Below are 21,182 nucleotides of genomic sequence, written 5' to 3'. Positions count from 1 at the left end.
GCACATTGCCACCAGACTATTTTTCCTTTTGCCAAAAATGTCCAGTAACTCCCAGAAAACGACAGGATCATATTTCAATATTTCAGCTTGGGGTTCAAGATGTTACCCAAACTTTTCTCACCCTATATTCCATCCTTATCTCTCATCACTTCTCTTCCCACATTTTCCATTCCAGGCAAACTGGTTACCTTTCTGTCACTGGAACAGATTTCCTGCCTCTGTGTCTTTCTTCAAGCCATTTCCCCTCCTGCAAAACCTTCTATGTTTTCTCATGCTGTCCTTCAGGGCGCACCTTAAGTATGCCCTTCCTCCTTGAAGCTTTCTAGCAACTTCTACTTCATTTAAACAGATTGCATATATTTGACAATGAGCATATGCCCAGGTACTGTTAGTAATCTTTTTGTATTTATGTACCTTATCTCTCCAGCTAGATTTTAAATTCAAGCAAGAGAACATTTTTTTTTGTTGGTCAAAACATACAACTTTATTAATGATACACAAATGAAGTCTTTGGTGAATAAATTCAAGTCAAAACAGATGACAGAAGTGTAGGGTATTCATGTTGGACAGGTTCACTGTCAATTCACATAGAGGAATCAGTAAAAATATTTCTATTCAAGCAGCATGATTAAAGTCACAAATGTGTTTTCAGTACAAGAGGACTATTTATTTGGTATTCATAAAATAGTTCAGCTTAAAGCTGGAGACTGTCACAGATAACATCACTCTGGATGATACAGTATTCAAAACTGGCAGCTCAAAGGATCCCTTTACTATATAAGCGAGTGGAAAAGCAGTAACTTTCAATTTTCATTGTTTCCAGACTGCAAAACCAGACGTTTCTTCAAGTCTTTGAGAGCACATAGCCAATCAGAATTTGTCCACTAGTTTTATAACTTTCACTTTCACCAAGAGGTCATGGTGATCTGCTAAGGCTCGAATTTTCTTAACGCACACTCCAGATGTAGTGCATAAGTAAAAAAGGGAGCCTTTGTTGAATTCTCGGTAGTTGAATACTTCTGCTCTGAGATTGTCATAAATGATCTCAAATAGAGTCAAGGCATTAATAAGAATTTCTGATTCCACATAAGAATTGTAGAGGGAACTAAATGATGATGGCACTTGGGTACTGAGCAGTTTTTTTAACATATCTGGATTTTCAGCAAAATTTGAAAGTATTTTCAAAATCTCAACCTTGATTTTTCCACCTCCCTGAGATAACAAACGGAAGAAGTTTGCAATGGAATTGACAAGCAGGTGCTGGTAGTCATTAGTAATAGTCATGTTTGTTAAAAATTTTAGTCCAACTACTTGTACTGCTGAGTTAAGGTTAGAGGCCATGATGTCATCCATTACTTTATTCATGTATACCTGAAGCCGGCCCTGATTTTCATAATTCTCACTCAGGTTATTCATGGCCATTAAGGCTTTTTCCTTAATGTGGGGATCAGTTTTGTTGATCATGTTTGCAATAATCGGGAGGCCTCCCAATTTGCGAATTGTGTCTTGGTTGCATGAATAATTGGCATTGTTGCTCAGAGTGAGCAAAGCTACCTGTTGAATGAAAGGATCATCTGATTTCTGAAGCAAAGCAAGGACTTTCCTGAGATCTCGGACACCCAGAATCTCATCAATTTCATAAGGAAAGGGGCGCTTCTGCATGGGGACAGGTCTCCTCCCTCTCCCTCTCTGCTGGGTCTCAGGTTCAGAGTCTGACTCCGATTCTGTGTCCGTCCACCCAGACTCCCCTTCCTCAGAATCAGGAACCTCTGCCAGGAAAGCCTGTCCCCCATTAGCGGAGGCTGCGGCAGCTGCTGCAGCCCCATCTCCAGGGCGGAAGCCCAGCCCCAATTCATCTACTTCCACCTTATTTTTCTTGCCCTTGCCCTTGCCTCCAGTCCGGGATCTGGTTCCACCCTTAGCTCCACCTTTGGGTACAGCTCCAGTAGCTGACCCGGCCTTAGGTATAGCCCCAGTATGAGCCCCAGGGGTTGCTTTCTTGGTGGCTGCTGCTGTTCTAGAGGTCCCCGAAGTCCCAGGAGCCTCTGCAGCCCCAGTAGGTGCTGCTGCCCCGGAAGTCACTGCAGCCCCGGAAGCTACTGCTGCCCTGGAAGGTGCTGCTACCCCAGAAGGTGCTGCTGCCCCAGAAGGTGCTGCTACCCCAGTAGGTGTTGCTGGTATGGGAGCCTCCACCACCTCCGTAGGCGGTGCTGCTTCGGTAGGAGCTGGCGCCCCATGAGGCACCACTGGTGCCCCGGCAGCCATTGCTGTGCCAGGGGCTTCTGCTAATTTAGGAGCCTCTGCCATTGTGGGGGCCTCTGCAGCCCCAGAAGCCTCTGCCTCCCAGGGAGGTGGTGCCATTGCAGAAGCCACTGTGGCTTCTGATTCAGCTTTAGGGCCAACCCTGGCCCCTTCTGCCTCCTGGGCCTGACCTCCTGCCCCACTCTGAGCCTCAGCACTGGATGCAGCTGGGGCCACTGCTTCAGCTCCAGCCATGTCCAGAACAGAGGCTTCATCCTGGGCCCTGACCTCTGCCCCAGTGCGGACTGGGGTTGGAGGACTGAATCCGGGCCCAAGGTCAATTGTGAATCCAGCCCTTAGTCCAGCTCTAACCCTGGCTCCAGTCCCAGCCATAGCCCTGGTCTTGGGCTTGGCCAGTCTCTTCTTCATCTGGTTTCTTCCCCTGGCATATTTGTAGACACAGTACCAGGCACTGGCCCCGATCACAATCCCAGCGGCTACGCAGCCAGCATCCCGAACGCGGCTCATGATGCAGCTGGAATAATTCTCTGATCCAGGGTGTGGAGCTGGTGTGCCCAAGTGGGGTGTGTGCACCTCCAGGTGAGGTGCTTCAGCTCAGGCTTGAAAGTTCTGCTGAGGCTGCAAGGCAAGCAGGACCTGGGGTAAAGGATAAAAATGCGGCTTAGGGCTCTGATTGACTTCATGCCTAACCAGGCCTACTTAGAGGAGAGTTTGGGGACATAATGCTTGGTGGATGGGCTAGTACCCAGATACAAATGTCCAGGTCTCTGTGTGCTGATTCAGGACTCTGGTTGTTGGATGTTTTCTACATCTTTATCCCTAGCCCACCCTGCCCAATGTCAACACACCTAATTTCCCAGCACCTAAATGGGGAAATGAGAGGCCATATAGGCTTCAGGAAAGCTGATGGAGAGCCAGAAAGAACTCCAGATTCTTCTCTGATTCCCTCACCCCCACCCCAAAGGTCCCCAGATGATGCTCATACACGTAGAAACTTGCTGCGAGCAGAAGCAATTTACTCTTTTCCACCAGGCTTGTAGTTGTCCAGGGCCCAAAAGGCAGACAGACCTGTGGAGAGATCCCAAAAAGGGGCTTTAGGGGGCCTTTGGTAGATGCGTACTCTTCTTTTCTTGATTTGAACTCCTGTGGGCAAGTTTCCCCTCTCAGGGCTCCTCTTTCCCTCCATATCCCTTCCTCCTCAAACCCTTATTTAAGAAGGCAAATGCCACACCCTTTTCGCTGCACCAAAAAGGACAGCCCCAGGGCAAGGGTTTCTCGCAAAAAGGGAGAAGATAGGGGAAGAGGAGCCTCTTGCCCTAATTTCTGCTCCAGTTTCTGCCACACCATACGATGGGTGCCCGGAAAGTTCCCACCCCCCACACTGACCTCCAGTGATTCAGGGCTGTTTCTCCTGCCTTCAGTTCAGTTAGAGCTTCATCCTAATGACAGACTGAAGGGCAGAAATACAGACAGCAAGACGTTGGAGACTGAGAGCCTGGTGGATGGAACCGACGACTCAAGACCAGAGGCCCCAATTGCTTCTTAGCATTCACATACCAGAATGACAGATGGTTCCAGGTCTCAATTCCCTCAACTCTTCTCACCCCTTCCCTCTCACCCCAACCCCTCCCCCTGCGCAGACTCCCCAGGCACTCAACCTCTCCTTCCCTTTGCCCCGCCCCCCCGTCCGCCATTTCTCCCAGACAGACAGCCACACCCCTTCTCCTGCACCGAAGCGGGAGGGGGCGGGGCGAGGGTGCAAAGAAGGCTGGATGGGACGCGGGACTGGGGATTACGGCCAATCTAGCGCCTCCCTCCTGTGACCACCCGTCCTTCAGTCCCCAGCCCCCAGGCCTAGCATCAGCCTGCACAACGGGGCCCCAGTATTTGCCCTTTCTGTTTGAGGATCGTGATTTTCCACTGTTTCTCCGTTCTGGACTCCGCCTCCAACACCCCATCGCAATCCCCAGTTAACCGCCATTTCTCCCGCCAGGGTACCCGAACTCTTTTTTCAGGACTGAAAAAACGGGGGTTAAGGGCTGTATGCGTCAGAGGTGTCTGGAAAGCAGCCTGGCACTTAGCACGGTTGTTTAATACCAGATTCTCTCAGGGTCTCCCCTCCTGTAAAACCCAGAGCCAGATCGCCACCTCCCCTACAAAGGCTGTCACACCCATTTCCCAGCACCCCCAAAGGACTGGGGGCCGGCCGGGGGAAGGGGAGGGTGCGGGGGCGGTGGTTGGGGTAGGTATCTGCAAAGTGAGAGTGGGAGTGAATAAGCCGGACTGTTTACTAATTGCGTGCCGCTCCGATCACCCTTTCCCCAACCTCCCCACTGGCCTTGTATGCGCTGCCACGTTTATTTCTCTTCCCTCCTCCTCTCAAAACAGGACGGGATGTGGGGTGCGGGGCCTGAGTGTCAAAAACAAAACCAAATAAACACTGGCTGGGAGAGGAAGTAAGTGGATTCTCCGCAAGTATATCAGCGTCCTTATGTTCCCCCCTCCCCCACTCCCCGCCGCCCACCAAAATGAGCTGCGACTGAGTGCGGGGGTCTGGAGAGCCGGCCAGGGACGGGCGAGGTGGAGACACCCGCGGCCTCAGACTCCCGCATCTCTGGGCTACCCCTATTCGGGGGTGCCAGGCCATGCCCACTCTCACACCCACCTGCCCGGATCTGGGGGAATTTTCTCCTCCTCCTCCTCGCCTGGGTTAAACGCACGGCAGTGCGCAGCGCAATAGAGTTGGTACCCAGAGGAGGACGGAGGACGGCGGTCAGGGCTTTAAGTACCTTTGCCAACGTCAGCTCCTGGTCACGTGAGGGCTGCATCGCCAGTAAGCTTGGGTCCCCAATTTCCACTCCCACCAAGAGCAGGAGCCCCCTCCTTTACCCTCACTCGCACCTCACCCCACCACATCAGGTCCTGTCACTCATTTTTTTTTTTGTCTTAGTAGTCCCAGAGGCCACAAGTAGCCCCTTCTCCCTGTGTTAGAATTTGCCTTTCTCTGGTAACCGGAGAGGGGATACATCTTCTTGGAGGGCTATTGACAATTTTTGCTTTCTTTGTTGTTGTTTTTGGGGAATTGTCTCATCCTTTCTTGGGCAACTGGACACTTTCCCCTCGCTCTACCTCCAATCCCCTATGCACTAATGTCCACCATTTACCTTGCTGTTGGGCCCCTGCTCCAGTATAGGTAAGGGTAGAGTGTCATAAAGGAGACAAGGTATGGTAGTGGGGTCTTCACTTCTGTAACACTTCTCTGTTTTGTTTTTAACGGTATCACCACCCTTTATTATTATAGTAAGAAAATACAACAAAACAAAAGTTCAATGTGGGAAGCAGCAACAACAACAAAAAGATTAAGCATGTTTTAGAAAAAAGATTTCCCACTAATATTGGAAGGGACCATTAATTTTGGTTAATTTTTACCGCATAGAAAATTGTATTGGCTGCATAGGAAATAGTTTCCAAAACATGCTACGGTATTTGAATATCTAAAAATGGAATTTTTCTCAAGAAGATAAGCATATTTCCATATGATCTGTAAATTGATCCATGGAGGATGTTCAGTTGTCTGATCTTATTTATTTTGGACAAATAATATCCCACTTTTTCTCCTTCTGGGACAGCTTTTAAGTTGAATAAATAAATGATCCTGCCTCGTTCTGTTAGAGAACCACATTTATTTAATGTTCCTAAACCACTGCTGACTGCTGTGTGAACCTCTTGTAATTTGATGGCTGTAACCATGACAGTTTTGAACGCCTGTCCCTGGATTAGGTTCCAGTTTTGTGATTCAGCTCTGGGCAAAAGAAAGAGCTGTCGGACTAAGGAAATGATGGATATGAGGGATGCAGAGATGGTCAAATCTCTGAGGTACTTGCCCTCCCACCTCTCCTATATTCCAGAGTCTCTCATCCCCTGCATTCTGGCACCTGACTCTTGCTCATCCCAAAAGTATACATGGACAGGTGACCAGGATGATAAACACCACCTTTACTCAGATGACCAGCTTCAGTAAATGCCCTTGGCTCCCCCCACGTCCCCCTCCTTGTCCTTCCTCCCTCAAATTCCCACAGCAGTAACTTAGGGATGCATAGAAGGGAATGCTGTTCCCACCTACTCCTGCAGCTGTGGGTTTCCATGAAGCCTAGAGAAGCAATTGCTGTGGGAAGCACCCAGGCCTGCCTGCCCTGCTCTGCCCTTATTCATGGTGTGGCCGAGTCACCCTTGTTCCTGACGCTGTCTGCTGCTACCAGCTGGCCTGAGAGGTGCAGCCTGTTGGCCTCTCACCTCTGGCCTCCTTACCTCAGGGCACCCAAAGAGAACCCAGCCTTGCTGCAGGGTCACCGCCCGCAGCCCACACCCACCTTGGTACTTCCTCAGCCAAATGTATACCTGGGACCCAGGGACTCTCCCCACTGACCATACTGATTAACCTAGAGTAGGTGTTCTCAACTGGCTACCTCTGTGTTCTGTGTGAAATTGTATGCAAGGTCTTATGTGTGATTAAGTGCATTTTTGGGGGGGAAAGGGGAATAAAGGTCATTGACCTTATCAATTTCTCAAGGGGTCTGGGATCCCTGCCCTAGATATTAAGAACCAATACAATTGCCTAGAGAGTCTGTGTTATATAAAGTAGCCCAGATTAGGACTACCTTGTTTTTTATTTTTTCTGGTAATAAAAGTTATATATATATAGTTAAAAATATTCAGAACAATAAGGAAATGTATAAAGTATGCAGGGAAAGAGCTCCACGACATCTTTTCAACTGCTAGTCGCTGCTAAGGATTTCCAACTTTCTTTTTATGCACACATTAGTAAGTGCACTTATGGTTATTAATTAAGTTCTGAATTCAACAATAAACAAATAGTAAGCATTTGGAATTTGTACTGTAATTGCAGTAAATCTGCAGGTTAATTTGAGGAACATTAGCATCTTAAAATTGAGACTTCCCCTCCAGGAATATGATGTATCTCCATTTTGCTCAGATCTATTTTTATGTTTGTTAATCAAATTTTGTAAGTTTCTTCAGCTAATTCCTATTACTTGTTAGGTTTTTCCTAGGTATTAGTAGTTTATGTTGCTGAATACTATTCCTTCCTCCAATTATAATTTCTCATAGGTGATTTTCTGCTTAAGGAAAATGTTGTATTATATATTTATTTTGTATCTGCCAATTTCTGTGACCTGTCTGATTAATTCCAATTGCTTTCATGTGACACATTTGATTTTTCCAGGTATGTATACATAATCATCTTCAAATGGTGATTTTTTACATTTCTTCCTTTCTAATATTTATAACTTTTTTCCTCTTTTTTTTATGCATGTGTTATATTGACTAGAACTATGTTGAGTAATGGTGGTGCTTGAGAACCTCCTGATCTTGTTCTTGAAGAAAATGGGAATACCTCTTATGTTTGATCGTTTAGTGTAAGTTTTGCTGTTTCTGATGTATTTTATCTGTTTTTCAAGGTTACTTTTACTTATGTTTACCAGTACTGCACAAAAAGTAGTAGAAAGAAATAATATCAGTGAGTAGAGGTAAGTCACAAGTTCTGTGGTCTTGGTAGCCCACAAAGAGTGAGGAATCTGCTAGGTCAAAAGAGCCTCTGAGTTGATCTCCCTGTGTTATGCAGCAGCTTCCCACTAGCTATCTATTTTACATTTGGTAGTGTATATATGTCAATGCTACTCTCTCACTTATGTACCTCCCAACCAGTGGAGAATTGGTGATGACTTAGAGGGGTGGGATAGGATGGGTGGGGAGGAGTCTCGGGAGGGAGGGGATATGGGGATATATGTATAAATACAGCTGATTCACTTTGTTGTACAGCAGAAACTGGCACAACAGTGTAATGCAATTATACTCCAATAAAGAGCTTAAAAAAAAAAGAGCCTCTGATATAGTCTTCATCAGACTAAGGCTATTTTCTTTTATACTTAATTTAATTTAACCAAGAATAATTCATTAAATTATACATATATAATTCTTTACTGCATAAGCAAAGTTTCCACTATTTCTATTTTAATAATAGTTTTTAAAAAAAATTTAGGACTGGCTAAGTTTGTCAAATGCTTTAATTGTAAGATTCATTTTCTCCTTCAGTTTGCTGTTGCATTGAATGATGTAGGTAAATCAGTCTCCCTGTCACTCTAGTCTCCCTATAGTTTATTCTCAACACCTCCCCCAAGTTCAAACTCACCACCCACTTCCCCTGTTTAGAGTAAATGCAAATGTCCTCACTACAACTGACAAGGCCCTTCTCTCTTCAACCTTATTACCTTTCTGCCTCTTCTTCTACTGCTCTCTCTCTCTAGCTCAGCGGTCCAGGCCTCTTTGATATTCCTGGAACATACTGGGTTTGTTACTTCCACAGAGCCTTTACATTTGCTTGTCCTCCTGCCTGGAATATTCTTCCCCCAGATATCACTACACTTAACTCCTTCACTGGCTTCAGGTCTTTACTCAAAGGTCACCCTTCTAGTGATGCCTTCTCTGGCCACCCTATCTGAAAGTTTGACCTGTCTCGACTTTTCATATCTCCTTTTCCTGCTTTTAATTTTTTTAGTATTATCACTAACAGTATATTATATATAGTTTATTTGTTTATTGTTTGTCTATCTCACTACAATGTAAGGGGTACATGATTTAGAGACTTAGGTCTGTTTTATTTACCCTTATAACCACAGCATGGAGAACAATGCATGGTATGTAGTTGGTGCTCAGTAAATATGTTGAATAAATGAAAAAATAAAGGAATGGCTTTCCAGCGTTGCACTTGCAACAACTCTCTTGCAGTCCAGAAATAAAGCCAGTTGGTTATGCTATATTAACAGATTTGTAAACTCTCAAATAAATGATTAGCTAAATCAAGGTCTTGTCATGTGACAAGATGTAGAAGACATTAAGATTGCTTTGAGTGGCATGTATAAAACTCAGTATGCAGTGAGAATGATTGCTTATGAAACATGCCTTTTAAAAAATAATCTATTTTTCTTAAATGCAAATAGTTCTATCATTATTTTGCCATAATAACATTTTGGTTAAAAAGAAAAAGAAACAGAATAGTGCTAACAAGAAAATAACAATATCCATTCCTACTCTTTGCTTCCTTTCCTGACATCCCTTCCCCCACCCCCATTTCCAGGTATTTTCAGTACTGCAGAGATGAACATTAGTGATTCCAAAGAAAAAAGCTGCACGGAGCAGGGGAAAGGACGGGACCATTCCTCAGAGAAGCAGAATTGGCCAGCAGCCCAGGAGAAAATGCTGCCCCTTCCAATAATCAGACAGCACGTTTGTTGGATGTGCAAAGACTAAAAAGAGTGACGGTGTTCTGTGTGGTGGCGGTGGGGGAGGGGGACTAGGAAGGGGGCTGGAAGGGGGCGGGTCACCCTCTGCTTTGCTAATAATAGGAGGGGAAATTTGGGACCCCGAAATCACCAGTGACGTAGCTTCACGTGACCAGGAGCCTGTGTGCTGGTCTGTCCAGATAGCGGTTCTTGCTCAGGTAACCGGCTCCCGATTTCGTTGGAGGTAGCGTGACTGTGGGCAAGGAAGGAGGAGGACAGGAGGAAACCCGTCCTGATTCCTGAAGGTTACGGTGAGAGTGGGTATTGATTGGAGACTGGAGTGAGGGTGAAGGGTAGCAGCACGATTTTCGAGTTTGGAGGCGCTTCTCTGTTTCCCGCGGAAACACCCGAACCCAGCCTCTGTTTCATGTCGTGTCTTGTAAAAGGCAGCTGAAATGGTTGGCGTGGCTTACTGGAGCCGGCGGAAAGGAGGGGAAGAGGCGGTTATCGGGGGAGCGGGGCGATGGGGGACTGTGAGGTGAGAGACAGGGCTGACCACCTGGATGGACAGGGAAAGGTCCCTGTTTGAACCCACATTCGGGTGTTGGTGCGTTCACGTCGTTCACTTGAGCACTGAGTCCCCATTGTCTCCTGTTTGTTCCTGTCTGGTTCTGGCTTTGGTCTGTCCCTGTCTGCTGGTCCATCTATCAGTGGGTTGATGATGCAAAAGAAAAAGAAGCTTAACGCCTCATTTCCTTCTTCCCTCCTCCACCCCCAACACCCCCGCCCCCTAGATCCAGCTTGACTGCAGTTTCAGACTCTTGCGTCCAAGCGGCTGTCATTAGCCTGAGAGTTCCCTGAGATCCTTGCTCTAGCTGCAGCATGGGCCGTGCTCAGAATTTGGGCTTGATGGCAACGGGCCTGGTGGTCGGGGCTGGCTCCTGGTACTACATATACCGACTGACGTTGGGAGAGCAGAATAAGAAGAGACCAGCTGATTCCAAAGACATTAATCCTGCCTACAAAAAGTTTAGAAAATACAGAAAACTGTAAGGAAGAAAATAAAAATAAGCCACCAATAACTACTATTCCTTGTCTTTCTATCTGTGTAAGAATGTGAATATGTGTCTTTAACATTATTGCAATTGTACTGTGTATGATATCCTGGAATTATTTTTTTAGGTTACATTGCAGGGCATGCCTTTTATTAGTTAATGAAAATGCTTCATAAACAGTCTTTTAACAGATTGTTTCATAATAACATCATAATCATAATCTTATCCCTTTGCTGGCCTTTCATATGGGAAAGAAATACTAGGTATCTTAATTTTCTAAAAAATAACTGTACATGGAGAAAGTCTACATACACTTACGAGAGGATGTCTTTCCACGCTAGTTATAGCTGCGATATCCATCGTTCCAGTTTCCAGAAGGACCAGTTAGGCAGCTTCTGCGCCATACTTGGCATAGAGGACATAGGAATTTGGTGAGGCTGGGAGCCCTGGGTGATATCCAGAATTCCAGGGGCATCATATGGCCACCAGCTTTGAGTTCCTCCTCTTTTCTTTGGGCTGTTAGGGAGCAGGCTAGTGGTCTCATCTATTCAAGGGACTCAGAGAATTCTCTTTTTTTCCATCGAGTGGGAGAAGGAATTTCTTTTTAGTGTGAGGGAAATCCTTCACTCCCTGAACTTCATTTTTCACAATGGATTTGGGGTTTGGGGGAAATAAAATCTGGAGAGTCCTGCTACAAACTTTCTCTGAGGCAAAGAAGTACAGAATTGGCTGGACTGAGAAATGGAAAGCAGAGAACATAGACAGCTATAGAGATGAAACATAAATTAATTTCTTTGTCTTAAATGGGGTTCCCTAGAAGCAGAGACTGACATGGGGATTCTTTGAAAGTGGTTTATTGAGGGAGTGTTCTCAGATGAAACGTGTATGGAGATGAGGGAAGCAGGATGGGACAGGAGAAGAAACTAGGCATAGCTGTAGTTCAGCTGAAATGTAGCCTCAGCCTGAGCCCAGGGCAGATCTAGGATGTGAAGGGCACCACAGAACTGATTCATGATGAGACAAAGGAGCCAGGCTTTTGTATCCACTGATTGAAGGCCTTGGTGTATGGGTGAGTTGGTGTGAGAGGAAAAGTGTTTTAGCTCAGAGGCATCCTCTGACATGGGTGTAACAGTGAATCTTTAGCAACCAATGCTCACAGCAGCTTGGGGAGATGGATGTAATAGCCCAGTAAGTGGAATCTGGACAGGGCATCAATAGTGTCTACTACCTCTACTATAACTAGCCAGTCTGCATTCTTGCGATGAAAATGTGCTTCCTGTCCATGTGATTTTCCCATCAGGAAGCCTTAACTTCAGCATTACTAGCTGTGGAGTTATTCCATGGGTGCGGTCTATCAGGAAATGCCCAGCTTCTTCATTAATGAAACAAAAATAGTAGAGTGCTTGTACTTCTCTAATCTCCTAGTGGTTGTCTCAGAAACACTCTCCCTCAAAGGCTAATTTTCTCTCTACAACTTGAATAAGAATCAAATCTCGTCCTTCAATGTATGGATTTTGGAGGGTCACCACGTAGCACATAGTTTAGCACCTTGCAAAAATGTGTTCTGCTTATGAGGTTGGAGGCTAGTACAAAGGTTGAGGGATGTTTAGATATAGAATGTATGGCTCTGGCCCATTTAAAATATGCTTTGGCAGGTGTTAAATTGACTGCCATACAACTCTATTCCAAATTCTTGAAACTAATGGAGAAGTTGCTAGAGGAAGGGAAGGTGTTATTCACCTAGACCAGATGACCCAAGCAGAGGTGGGAGGGTGTCAAGGCAAAGGGACATTGTTAGCCTGACTAATGGGCTGCCTATTAATTTAACATCCATGTGCTGGCTCTGGGCTTTTGGGGATAGAAGGTTCCTTGGAGGAATTTAAACTTTGAGCCCTCATTTTGCTAATATGAAAGAAAAAGCAGTGTCATTTATTTTTGTGGTTCCCTTACTCTTCGAGTGTTGTCAAAATTTGGGAACCAGAGCATCAGAAAGGCAGGCCTATTCACATAGTCTGCTGAGACACACATTGTTCCAGATTGCAAACCCATTTCAGAGCTGAAGGCTCTGGTGCTTCTGCTCTATGCTAGAGGAGCATAAATCTTTGTCAAAGCTGGAGTTGCTGAGCATCTCATCATGGCTGTCCTATTTGAGCCTTGCCACATCATTGAGACACTCTTGGGGCAGGGCACAGGTATCTCCTTGTTTAGGAGTCCCTCATTTCTTCATTTTCACTAACAATTTCCCAGAACAGAGGAATTTTTTTTGACTAGGGAGAAATTCCTATCTCTTTAAACCATAAGTTATCTTGCTTAACGTGACAGATGAGGTCAAGAGAGGGTAAGTAAATTAACCAAAACCATATAGATACTTATGGGCCATTGGATAAGTTCTTTCTCATATTAAAAACATGTATCTAGTTAAAATAATTAAATTTTGAGAAATTGTACTATAATTCAATTTACTTCCTTTCCTATCCCTAACCAGTTTCACTTATAATTAAAAGTTATACCTTTTAATGTTGGGAGATAATTAAATATTACTGCACTTTATAGGATATTATGTAAGAGTCTGTTAAAAATGTCTACATGACAAGGATTCCCAAGTCCCAGCTAATGGCCTATTTTTATTCAGTGTGCACATTTCTCATACAACCAAGTTTTCATTATTCAAATTGGATACAAGGTCTTTGATCAATTAGGAAACCTAATTTACATTATGTAAAGAGTGGTTGGTATTAATGCCATCAAAATCAGGAGCCACTATCACTTGTACCTTTTTTTAAAGAACATACCAACTTGGTTGGGATACCTTTAAATTTTGTTTATCCTAACAGTGCTTGAAAAAAGTGATAAAAATGGATAAGAATGTGTAAGAAGGTTTGTGCTAATGATAGAGCTTTTGGTGATGAGGAAAAGAAAAGCCATTACTCCTGAACAAATGCTCCATGTAATCAAACCCTGAATTTGTCATTGGAAGTCTATGTTTTATAGCTATACACTTATAGCTCAAATAAAACCTTTGTTATTGAAATTCCTGCTGCAAATATAAATTTGCTATTGCAAGTCTCAACTTTTCTAGACTTAATTCCATTTTATCCACTGAAACAAATGTTTTTAGAAGGGAATTTTGAAACTGGTTTCCTTTGAAATGCAAATACTGCTTCATAAGAGAGCAGGGTGTACTTGTGAGTCTTGTGAACCATTTGGTAACCATGACAATCCTGACTACTAAGTGGAGAAGAGCCTTTCTGTTGTTTCCATGTAGGGTCCCCCAGGGATCTGAAATCCAGAAAAACATGTTTCACCTACTTTAGTTTTATTTTAAAGAGTGAGTATACAACTCGTTTACTGGTTGACCATCCAGTCAAAATCTCATTAAGAAAGATGCTGGGACTCCAAGCCAATCTGCTGGAATATGAGAACTTCCTATGTCATATGTTGTAGTAGATGAGATGGTATCTTGGGAAAGGGAATCCTTACCTTGGGCTATCAGAATAAACACCCAGAACAGCCTCATATGGCTCAAACTAGCTCTGTGGCTTTCTCTTCATCTAGAAAGTACAAAGTTTATTATAGTTCATGAATACTATATGCTTCTCAGGCACTCTTTCTTCCTCCTGATACCTGGCATAAAAGCCCTAGGAAGTGAGGCTCCAGAATGTCCCAGAGCAGGAATAATAATAATAATAATAATAATAATAATAATAATAATAATAATAAATGTGATGAAAGCTTTCTATGTGTTATCTTTCAATTTTTATAAAATCTCATTGGGGATAGGTATTAGTTAAGAGATGAAATAAAGGTTCAGAAAAGTTAATCAACTTTCATAACGTACACAAAGGTAGAAATTAGTGAAGTTAGAGTATGAACTGTCTCCAAAACCTATGCTATTCACTGACAGTTTATGTTACATCTTAATGTACAAGTCCCCGCCAGCAGGCTGTGACAGACAGAACCGCACAAAAAGCCTGGAAGAGGAGGGGGAGAAAAGAAAAAAGAAACTGCCTTCCTCGAAAGAGGAGAAACACCAAGAGCCCTCAAATACAGCCCAAAGAATACAAGGAGAGAAAAAGGGATGACACACCCTTCCCCAGGCCACCCCATCTCCAGAAACACAGATACACAGTAAATAGGAAAGCAAAGTAGTGAGGAAAGAAATGATATTGACTTTGGGTTGTTACAAAAGTCCTTCTTCTTTTCCACACCATGTGATGTTCGTTTGGCCTGTGCTGTCTGAGCCTCCAGTTTTCTCCTGGTTCCCATTGCCCTTCTCCTTCCTCTAGCCAGCTGATCCACCCACAGGGCCTGAGGCTGATGATACCTACATCTTTATCTCCAGGGCAAACATCACAGCCCAACTCCAGATCCATATCATCAACTGGTCACTGAAGAGCTCCATTTAGACAACTCACCGACTCCTAAAACTCAACATTTCTCAACCTGAGCTCCTCCGCTTCCTCCTTGAACTGTTCCTCCTGCTTCTCCTCCTCCTCCCCCTCTGCCTTTCTCCCTCTGCCTCCCCCTCCTCTGAAAGGTCTCACTTTCAGTGAAGGCACTGACAACCCACTCTGCTGCCCAAAGCAGACCCCCTCCTCTGCCTCACCACCACATGCCATCTCTCTACCTCTGAAATATCTCCCATCGGTCCCCTCCTCCCAGTCACCACTTCTGCCAACCTTGCCCAGCCATCTCTCTCCTGGATGACTGCAGCAGCTCCTAACTGGTCTACCCGCCTCTGCTATGCGGTGGGGTGGGGAGAGCTCCAACACACTCTGCAGCCAGAGATCTCTCTCCAATATGTGTTCCTCCATGCCTTCAAACACCTCAGTGGCTGGCTTCCCACTGCATGGGGGTAAGTTCCAATCAGCCAAGCTTTCCACAGCCCTGCCTGTGCCTACTCTTCCTTCTCTGCTTTGGCCATACTGAACCTTTTCACGTTCTCTGAATGCACCATGCTCTCTCTCATCTCCTAGCTTTGGCACATGTTGTCCCTTCTGCCTGGAACAAGCTCTTTTTTCCCCTTCATCTGGCTGGTCCCCACTCCACCTTGGCTGGAGTGTTGGCTGTGTGTGTGTTCTGCTGTTGTACCTGGGCAGGCAATCCTTTGACTGTGTCTTACAGTCTGCTCTTTACATCCACTGTGACTGGGTTTACTTGTTTAACTTTCAGACGGAAACCTCATTTCTAAGCTCTTGAATGGGTATATGTATATGTGTGTGTCTATATTTCCCTCCTTAAAAAAAATCTTGGTTATAGGACGATTTAATAATTTATTGCTAGAAACTGAGTTTAACACTTTGTCTCTAGTCATCTATTCCTTTAATCCTCTAGTGTACTTTCTCCTTACTGGTCTTTATTGATGCCCAATAATATCTGTGGCTTTATATTTTTTATCAGAATTGCATAATAGTTGTGGATTTGGGCTCTACAGTCAGACTGCATAGGTACAATTCTTGGTTTTACTGCTACATGTATGACTTTGAGCAAGTCATTTAACTTCTTTGTTTTTTTCATTATGTGAAAAATTAGGATAAAAAACAGCCTTTCTCATAGGGTATAATTGAATGTAGAATGTTTAGAGCAGAGCCTGGTACTTAGTAAGTGCTCAGTAAATTTAACTAAAATTGTCATCCTCTTTGCTGCTTTCTCTTGCATATGCTTTTTCTTCTCAGAGAGCAGAACAGCTACTCTCTCTGCATTTTAGAGTCTGTAGCCATTAGGTCTCCTCCAACTTATTTTTTCAAACACACCTTACTCTCTCAGCTGCTCTCCCATTTATAAATTGAGAGTTAAATATATCCAAAGATTATTACAGCTTCAAATACCACAAAGGAATTAAAAAGAACTGGTCAGTGCTTAATGGAGAAAACACTATAATTTGGGAATTAATTGTTCCTATGATTTGGGACATGAATCTAATGTCTGTCTGGGGTGGGAGAAATAAAAATTCAGCCTTCAAATAAAATTGTGTATGTGGTATGTTTTTGGTTTATTTTATTGAAGTATAATATTAATAATCACAGTGAGGTCTGATAATAAGGTCTAAGTACTCAACCAAAATCTCTCCCTCCTACCATCTCCTAATAAGCTGACATTTTAAGGTAGGATGCTTTTGAATGACCAGCCAACTGCAAAATAGGTTTCCTTTGTTCCTTTCATTCCCTGCTAATTGAGTTAGAATAATCACATCATTAAAAAGCTTCTCTGTGCAGCCAGCTCACAGGAGGAGGTGAATGAAGGTGGGCCACAGGATGAGGTGTTGGAAGCATGGACATTTAAACTACTTCCCTTATCCTGTGCTTCAGTGTATCAAGATGTCAGGATTCTCTGGAAACCAGGAAACCCTGTCTTCAGGATATACCTTAGTTCATCAACAGCCATATTTATCAAGAATAAACTCTTGATATTAAGAGAAGAAAAGATAAAGAGTGAAGAGAGAGTGAGAATGAGAGGGGGAAGGGAGGGAGAGTGCTGAGGAGAGAGAGAGTAACTATAGTTAAGTTCATGCTGTATACTTTTCTTTATCCTAAAATTTGGGCCTGTGCCTTGTCAATACCTAGTTAAAATAACCTGATTACCTTAAAATTATGAATTTGAAATATTTAAAGACTTTTATGGAAGTGGCTGGTAACAGAGGAGCCTGGAGTGATATTTGGGGATACAGTGGGTAGATCTTGAAGTGGGATGTTTCAATCAGGAAAGACTGATATTAAGACATGTCCTGGGGCTGATTGAGTACTTGGATATTCATTGAGTATGCAATTCTCCACTTTTGTTTGTCTATGGAGTGGGAATGATCGAGACCAGGTGGGATCCTGGGGCAGCCAAGACCTCTTGCACTCTGTGCTGCCTATTTTATCTCTTCTGAATATCTCTGCAATCTCTGCTGCCCTACATTCTGTTTGTTTGTCTTCCCAGGGAGTAAGGACCAGCTCAAAGACTGGATTCTCAATCTTGAATCACACTCTTTGATTACTTTCCTATTTTCAACCAGTCTACCTCCACACACCCCTGATTGTACTGTTGGGGGTGGTGTTTCTGGTCAGTGAGATGTATGAAGGGAGACAGTGGTAGGGGAGTTACTAAAGGAATAGACTTCCAAGTAGGAACAGCTTGGTAAGTATAGCCACGAAAAAAGAACCACAAGTATTTGTCCTTCCCTCAAACATTTAATACTCAATATTTGTCTAGTTGTCTCTCAGGGGAGGGGCTGTTTCCGCTTCTCTCGTTGCTCCTTTTTCTTTTTTTCTTTTCTTTTCTTTTTTTTGCCACAAGGCATGTGGGATCTTAGTTCCCTGACCAGGGTTCAAACCCGCAGCCCCTGCATTGGAAGCCAGGCATCTTAACCACTGGACCACCAGGAAAATCCCTCATTGCTCCTTTTTCTATGTCCTTGTACGATTACACTTTCTGTCCATACGTTGATCTGTGGAGAGAAGGAAAATGTAGCTAGGAACAGGTGTCATGGAATCACCTAAGAGCAAGATCACAAAGTAGAAAATAGTGGAAAACCAGGGCCCTGCATCAGGAATAACAGGCATTGGCACTGATGGCCAATGGTGGTCAGTCTACAAAGCAGTCTTCAATGTCTCCTGTTATTTATGCAACTGTAGGTGAAGAACAGTCTGGACGTCTCTACATAGCTTCAACGAGTGTTTGGAACATCACCTTGCACATAAGAAAATAGAACCATGACTCCAGCTGACTGCAAGTCTCATCAGAGCAGTAAATTAGGACTGAATCTTAATCCAGGGTAGAGGATTTAGGAGGCAAGAGATGAAGACAGAGGTTCAAGGGGGAAGGGAGTATGGACAAATTGGGTTTTGTCTGGGTGCCAGGTCCCATGCTAAGTCCTGTCCTATTAGGACATTGAAAATCTTGATAACCTTCAAGAAGACTCCTGGTTCACACCCCAGATAGCAATCCAGCTGTGTCCTCAACAGCTTTCTTTCCATTTAGGAGCACTAGATTTGCTTCTCCATTTGAAGCTCCCCTATTCTGCCATCCTGCCTCAAGGAAAGTCTTACTGATATTCACCTGGACTTGCTTTTGTTTTTCTTTTTACCTACAGCTTTGAACTTGAATATTTAGATCTATTCTGGTTCCCATTTGCTTAGAGACCAGCCTCAAAGACTCAACCCAGTGACAAGGCAATAGGATACTAAGGAAGTTTAGGAAGTATAACTGAGTATAAAGAAGAAGAAATGAATTCCATTTTACTCCACTAAAATCTAGAGACCTTTTTATGTAGTTGAAAACATCCTGTATAAACAGTCTCAGTTTCTCTTTAACTGGAAACTTCCTGGGCTTCTGGTTGGGTAGAGTGGAGACCAGACATTACCCTTGCAGTCATTTATAACTTTGTGTGTGTGTGTGTGTGTGTGTAGGAAGGCAAGTTATAAGAGGGGTAGTAATGGGATAAATGTTTGAAGACCACTACCCAGAATCAGGAACTATGAGTTTTGAGATCAGTGTTCTGGGCTGATCTTTTCCCTGCTTCTGATCTGAGTAGCATGGAGACAGCTACTCTACTTTTAGGGACTGCTGTCAATGAATTGCTAAGGATGTGCAGGTATAAAGAGTTCCAACCCCAGCCAAGTCCTTAACAGTTCATTTATCCACAGGCACCAAGGAAAGCACCTGTTTCATAAAAGACCGACTGCAGACCTTACTGGGGCCTTAGTTCAGGGTTGAGTTCCAATTAGGAGGTGGGGAGGTTGAAATCAGAGCTTCTAGAAGGAAAGAAATAGCTTTTATTGAGCCTCAGTTGGACGCCAATTCATCACATCAGGATACATAATTCCTTCTTAATCCCCAAGAAAATTACTGATTTTAACAAATTCAAGCAACAGAGACTTAGTGGGCTTCTCAGGAACTGCAGTAATAAAGAAAAACTTTCTTTCCCTTGTTTTCTAGCTGGTTTTTATTTAGTCACAGGAAAGCTATTAATTTTTATGTATTTATCTTGTAAATGGTCACTTACTGAACTGGCTCATTGCTTCTAATGGCTTTCCAGTTCTTTTTCTTGGATTTTTTCCAGGTATTAAATCATATCATCTATAAATAAAGATAAAACTTGCTTCCTCCTTTCAGTATTTATATATCCTTTTTTTCCTAATCGCACTGGGCTGGTACTTCCAGAACCATGTTAAAATATAATGACAAAAGCAAAGTTATCTTGTTTCTGATTTTGCTGAAAATGCTTCTGTGGTGTTTCCTCATTAATGACTGTGGCTTTGACTGAAAATACAGTTTTCAATTTTATAAAGTCTTTTTAAAAGTCTGGATTAGGTGATAAATATTAGCACATTCATTTTCTGCATCTTTAAGAATGATCATATGATTTTCCTCCTATAACTGATTTTGATTAATGATAGCAATAGATTTCTTAATATTGTTACAAGTTTACCCTACTGAAATGAAACTTAGCATTTTTTTTATTTTTTTGGGCGTACACCAAGTTCAATCATCTGTTTTTATACACATATCCCCGTATTCCCTCCCTTCCTTGACTCCCCCCCCTCGAGTCCCCCCCACCCTCCCCGCCCCAGTCCTCTAAGGCATCTTCCATCCTTGAATTGGACTCCCTTTGTTATACAACAACTTCCCACTATCTATTTTACAGTTGGTAGTATATATATGTCTGTGCTACTCTCTCGAAACTTAGCATTTTTAATGTAATGTTGGATACTATTTGATAATTTTTTTGGAGATTTTTGCATTTTTTATTTTTAATTGAAATGCAGTTAATTTACAATGTTATGTTAATTTCAAGTGTATAGCAAAGTGATTCAGTTATAAATATATATATATATATTTTTTTTCAGGTTCTTTTCCATTATAGGTTATTACAAGATATTGAATGTAATTCCCTGTGCTATACAGTAGGTCCTTGTTGTTTCTCTATTTTATTTATTTATTTATTTATTTTCACACTACAAGGCACATTTATTAAGCAAAAACCTGGAAACAAGATAAGGATAAATTCCCAGAAATGTTATTATATTTTCAGACTCCCGTACTTTTACAATTTTTAAATGATACCCAACTTCTCAAACATATTTACATGATGTTTGGGAAATATACTCAAATTTTAAACTGTGTAAAATAGAGATAATTATCAGAAAAAATAAAAATCATGATCACTGCTCCTACTCAGCAATAACCACTCTTTTATTGTTCTTGTTATTGTGAGGATTTCTATATATGTGTGTACATATATTGATATATATGTATAGCAGTGGTATATGTATATATACAAATGTCACTGGCATGCATTGGGTAACTTCTCTTACTCTGTGCTGAGAGTCTTGGCAGATGTAAGAGTTCTGGGGTCAAAAGCAAGAGTCCAGCATAGTGTGTGGGAACTTTGGGACCCCACACTAATGATCAGAGCCACAGACTCCAATGTGGAGGATGGTAAAAATACAAATGATATCCTCTCCTTTTCCCAACACCCTCAGATGTCACCTTACCATCTTTTTTTTTTATCCGTTTTTTTTATTATTATTTTTTTGGGGGTACACCAAGTTCAATCATCTGTTTTTATACACATATCCCCGTA

The 21,182-nt window shown here is 43.0% G+C and overlaps 1 protein-coding gene and 1 long non-coding RNA gene across 3 annotated transcripts; one reads left to right on the top strand and one right to left on the bottom strand.

Annotated features, from left to right (window-relative positions):
- Positions 1-474: 474 nt before the first annotated feature.
- ARMCX2 (armadillo repeat containing X-linked 2) lies at positions 475-5,004 on the bottom strand. Of its 2 annotated transcripts, XM_057717431.1 has the most exons (3): positions 4,928-5,004; positions 3,248-3,330; positions 475-2,898 (listed from the first exon to the last, which is right to left on the bottom strand). In XM_057717431.1, the coding sequence occupies exon 3, from the start codon at positions 2,767-2,769 to the stop codon at positions 871-873; it is 1,899 nt and encodes a 632-aa protein (XP_057573414.1). In that variant the 5' UTR covers positions 2,770-2,898; positions 3,248-3,330; positions 4,928-5,004; the 3' UTR covers positions 475-870. The 2 variants fall into 2 exon arrangements, with proteins under 2 accessions (XP_057573414.1, XP_057573415.1); XM_057717432.1 differs by lacking the exon at positions 3,248-3,330 and having other exon boundaries at positions 4,928-5,001.
- Positions 5,005-9,754: 4,750 nt separating this feature from the next.
- Positions 9,755-10,642, top strand: LOC130841327 (uncharacterized). The gene is made up of 2 exons (XR_009050219.1): positions 9,755-9,871; positions 10,355-10,642. It is a non-coding gene; the product is annotated as an uncharacterized LOC130841327 (long non-coding RNA).
- Positions 10,643-21,182: the final 10,540 nt, after the last annotated feature.

Source organism: Hippopotamus amphibius, chromosome X (genome assembly GCF_030028045.1).
Source record: "Hippopotamus amphibius kiboko isolate mHipAmp2 chromosome X, mHipAmp2.hap2, whole genome shotgun sequence".
NCBI classification, from domain to species: domain Eukaryota; kingdom Metazoa; phylum Chordata; class Mammalia; order Artiodactyla; family Hippopotamidae; genus Hippopotamus; species Hippopotamus amphibius.
The sequence above is the reverse complement of the archived record's forward strand: the minus strand, read 5'-3'. Positions and strand labels throughout refer to the sequence as shown.